The 4,876-nt window shown below is 37.0% G+C and overlaps 1 protein-coding gene across 1 annotated transcript; it reads right to left on the bottom strand.

The window, feature by feature from the left end:
* Nucleotides 1–487: 487 nt before the first annotated feature.
* LOC104999991 (zinc finger protein 665-like) lies at nt 488–3,907 on the bottom strand. Its single transcript, XM_010855637.1, has 2 exons — nt 3,898–3,907; nt 488–3,185 (listed from the first exon to the last, which is right to left on the bottom strand). Exon 2 carries the CDS (start codon nt 3,106–3,108, stop codon nt 1,108–1,110), a length of 2,001 nt encoding a protein of 666 aa, XP_010853939.1. The 5' UTR covers nt 3,109–3,185; nt 3,898–3,907; the 3' UTR covers nt 488–1,107.
* Nucleotides 3,908–4,876: the final 969 nt, after the last annotated feature.

The raw sequence follows: 4,876 nt of genomic DNA on the forward strand, positions 1-4,876 counted from the left end.
ATATATACAACAGTTATTTCTATCCAATGGAGAACATGACCCTTTTCCTATGCATTGTTCCTAGCACACCATCAGTCCCTGGTAACTGTCCCTCTCCTACAAAAAGCCCAGTCCTTTTAACATCTTGCTTACTCTGTTCAAGGTCAGTTGGTAGAACATTATGTTTTATAACAGACTGTACTATGTACGGAAGAGCTTCCTGATCCTACTGACCATGATGGGTCATGTCCTAGTTTTACATTATTTTCTGCCCTCCCTGTTGCTAATTCACACACACTATTGAATTTTGTAATTCAGGCTGTGTGTTTTTCCAGGAAACGTGGATGTGAATGAATTGTATCTAATGAAGTCGGCCCCTTCATCTCATTGATTCCTTCCCAGAGACCATCATGAAACGTATATAGCAAATGCATTAGATCAATGTATTACCAAAGCCAAGCTCATAGAGCTCACCACACAACAGGCCAATAAACTGAGAGACTACTTGTTGGGCAAGGAATATTGACTTTATTCAGAAAGCCAGGAGACCAAAAAATGGTGGACTACTGTCCCAAAGAATCATCTTTGCTGAGTTAGAATTTGGGTTTCTTTTACACAAAAGATCTGTGTAGCTTCTCTTCAAATCTGGACTTACTGCAGTTGCTGAGTATCTGAACTAAAGTCATCAGAGAATACATAGAGTGAAAAAGGTAAAGGATTTGCCACAACCACTGTGTCTGGGAAGTATGGCTCCACTATGTTCCTATCTTGTGACTTCTAGGTAAGATCCTTGCCACACATATTACATTGCTGTGTGTTTTCTCTGGGATAAATACTCTAATACTACTGGTGAGATGTGAGATGTGAGGATAGGGTTTTTTTTCTGTTTTTAACATTTGTGAAATTGGTGAGGAATCGTTCTAGAATGAATTCACATTCTAAAGACCTGATTAATCAATACATAAATATCTGGCTTCTATCCAGTATGAATTTTCTCATGAAGCCTAAGATGTTGCCACACTCACGATATTTGTATGGTTTCTCAGTAGTACGAATTCTCTGACCAACCGTAGGGTGTGAATTTTGAACTTTGAATTTTGAAGACTTCTACCATATACCACATTCATATCATGTATGGATTTTCTGATGTTTAGTGAGTGCTGTGACCTGAGTAAAGGATTTTCCACACTCGAAACATTTGAAAGGTTTCTCTATATGTATTCTCCGATGTCTTTTAAGGTGTGAATTTCGACTGAAGAACTTGCCACACTCATTACATCTGAAAGGTCTCTCTCCAGTATGAATTCTGCAGTGACGTTGAAGCTGTGGTTTTTTACGGAAGACTCTTCCACACTCATCACATTTGTAAGGTTTCTCACCAGTATGAACTGCCTGATGACTTAAAACGGTTGACTTTACACGAAAGGCCTTGCCACACTCGTCACATTTGAAAGGTTTCTCTATATGTATTCTCCGATGTCTTTTAAGGTGTGAATTTCGACTGAAGAACTTGCCACACTCATTACATCTGAAAGGTCTCTCTCCAGTATGAATTCTGCAGTGACGTTGAAGCTGTGGTTTTTTACGGAAGACTCTTCCACACTCATCACATTTGTAAGGTTTCTCACCAGTATGAACTGCCTGATGACTTAAAACGGTTGACTTTACACGAAAGGCCTTGCCACACTCGTCACATTTGTAAGGTTTCTCTCCAGTATGAATTGTCTGATGCTTTAAAAGGATTGACTTTAAACGAAAGGCCTTTCCACACTCATCACATTTGTAAGGTTTCTCTCCAGTATGAATTGTCTGATGCTTTGAAAGGGTTGACTTTATGGGAAAGGCCTTGCCACACTCATCACATTTGTACGGTTTCTCACCAGTATGAACTGTCTGATGCCTTAAAAGGGTGGACTTTACAGGAAAGGCCTTGCCACACTCATCACATTTGTAAGGTTTCTCTCCAGTATGAACTCTCTGATGACTTAAAATGGCTGACTTTGCACAAAAGGCCTTGCCACACTCATCACATTTGTAAGGTTTCTCACCAGTATGAACTGTCTGATGACTTAAAAGGTATGACTTTATACGAAAGGCCTTGCCACACTCACCACATTTGTAAAGTTTCTCTCCAGTATGAACTGTCTGATGACTTAAAAGTGATGACTTTATACGAAAGGCCTTGCCACACTCATCACATTTGTAAGGTTTCTCACCAGTATGAACTGTCTGATGACTTAAAAGGTATGACTTTATACGAAAGGCCTTGCCACACTCACCACATTTGTAAAGTTTCTCTCCAGTATGAACTGTCTGATGACTTAAAAGTGATGACTTTATACGAAAGGCCTTGCCACACTCATCACATTTGTAAGGTTTCTCACCAGTATGAACTGTCTGATGACTTAAAAGGTATGACTTTATACGAAAGGCCTTGCCACACTCACCACATTTGTAAAGTTTCTCTCCAGTATGAACTGTCTGATGACTTAAAAGGATTGACTTTACACGAAAGGCCTTGCCACACTCATCACATTTGTAAGGTTTCTCTCCAGTATGAACTCTCTGATGAACAGCAAGGTTTGATTTTCCGCTGAAGACATTGCCACATATATCACATTTAAATAATTTCTTTCCTGTATGAATTTTCTTATGTCTCCTGAGGTGTGAGCTGTGACTAAAAGCCTTGCCACACTCATCACATTTGTAAGGATTTTCCTTGTGTGCTTTGAGTTCTTGTGTTGTTACTGAAGGATTCATAAAACCATTCCCATATATATTAGAAACACTGGTTTGGACACAAGGAGGAATTCTTTGAAGTGGTGAAAATGAGAAACTGTTGTTGACAGACCTCTCAACTTCATTATATTCAGAAATTATCCCACCAGTTTGAAATATCTGCAGTTTATCCTGAAAGTTAAGTCCAAACCTGTTTCCAAAGGGCTTGATTCGTGCATCCTTCCTATCACGCGAATCTCTTCCATCAGGCACATTTTCATTAAGGCTTACAGGTGTTCCTTTGTAATTTCTTTTGTCTTCTCTCCCCTGACACTCAAAGTTACACATATTTTCCTGACTTTCCCAAAGATGAAAATGTTTGATTTCACAGCTTTCAGGTCTTCCCGGCATCAATGTCTGGAATGTTTCTAGTTTATCACTGTTCGCTTCCAGTTGTAAATGCTTGATCACATGTGTAGGAGAGATATCTACAAGATAAAAAGAATCATAGGTATCCTGCTCACAATAATTCAAAAATAAATGTTTCATGTTGAATATATATTATACCAAAAGTAATACTTATGCCAAGTTATGAAACACCACAATGATGACCTTAAGTTTTTAGAAACACTAAAGGTATAGAATTCTTAACTTAAGAAAGCATGGTATAAATTCACCGTTAAGGTAGCATAGTTTTAAAAACCATATGCCAAACACACTCACATTGGACAATCTTATGCCAACTCTCAAAAACAGAGTATTTTTCTACCAGGACCCTAGGAAGGTATCAATCAACAGTTGTCTCAAATTGAAAAGAAAAATATTACACTATCACTGTATTCTCCATACTTACTATACATAAAAAAATTCTAAACAAAATATTATATATTGTAACAGTAAATAATCCAAAACCAAGCTTATCCAATTAATAACTATTCATAATTGGTTGTTTACAATTGAAAACAAATGAGAAAATGAAGAATATGACTAAAACAATTTTTTGGAAACAACGTAGTTTTCTAAATCTGCTATAGAACTACGTACCCAAAAAGAAAAGGCATTTTACAACGTTAACAAGTAGTATGTGTCAGCTGTATTGCAGAATACATGCTAAAAGACCATCATCTGTAAATGATACATAAATTAAGATGTAAAATATTCACCAGTTTTCTTACAGCCAATAAACAAAGCAATCCCTACCTATGTTGTTGTTGTTCAGTTGCTCAGTCGTGTTTGACTCTTTGTGACCCATGGACTGTAGCTCACCGGACTCCTCTGTCCATGGGATTTCCCAGGCAAGAATAGTGGAGTGGGTTGCCATTTCCTTCTCCACGGGATCTTCCTGACTCAGGGATCAAACCTGCATCTTCTGCATTATGCAGGTGAATTCTTTACCACCGAGCCATCAAGGAAGGCTGATCTCTAGCCATGCACTATTCTTAATTACCTAGTTTAATGGCACCATAATATAATAAATAAAGAGTGCTTTGTGTATTTATTGACTAGGGTCATACACAATATTGCTGAAAAATGTTGCAAGTGAAAAGCATACAAGATATAATGTAGTTGAGATTTGACAGAAAACAAAATTCCGTAAAGCCATTATCCTTTGAGTAAAAAATAAATAAAAATTTAAAAAGATATAATGTAGATAAAGTCGTATCATCAAGAACATGACGTAATATAGACATTACCTTTTTTAAACAAAAATACATTTTGAGTATTTACTATAAAACATGTACTACTGATAGCACTAATTTGCTTTAAAAGGCTTGAGGTAAATTAACATGTTTTTCTCTAATCAGAGCAGGAGACACACCCAATTGGCGCACTAAGTGGTAAGAGAACCAGGATATGAATCTGAACCTACAGACTGAGAAAACTTATTTGTAACCATGACGACCCACAAAATGAATAGACTAGAAAATATTAAAAAAAGAAAAAAAAACATACAAGGAACTTAGAAAGAAAATGTCAAGGAAGATACAAGTCAGAAGTAGTCTGTTTAACTATTATTCAACCATCCCATCTCAAAATGGGTTGTGAGTTATCATGGATGCACAGAGTGATTTAGGTCATGTCCTGAGAAACTTGTTCAATAAATGACCAGATATTATCTTTACAGTGAGAGTATGTAGAACATGGAGGGATGTGATAGGTAAGAACAATGTTTCCATCC

The sequence above is a fragment of the Bison bison genome, unplaced genomic scaffold, assembly GCF_000754665.1.
Source record: "Bison bison bison isolate TAMUID 2011002044 unplaced genomic scaffold, Bison_UMD1.0 scf7180017854032, whole genome shotgun sequence".
NCBI lineage: Eukaryota > Metazoa > Chordata > Mammalia > Artiodactyla > Bovidae > Bison > Bison bison.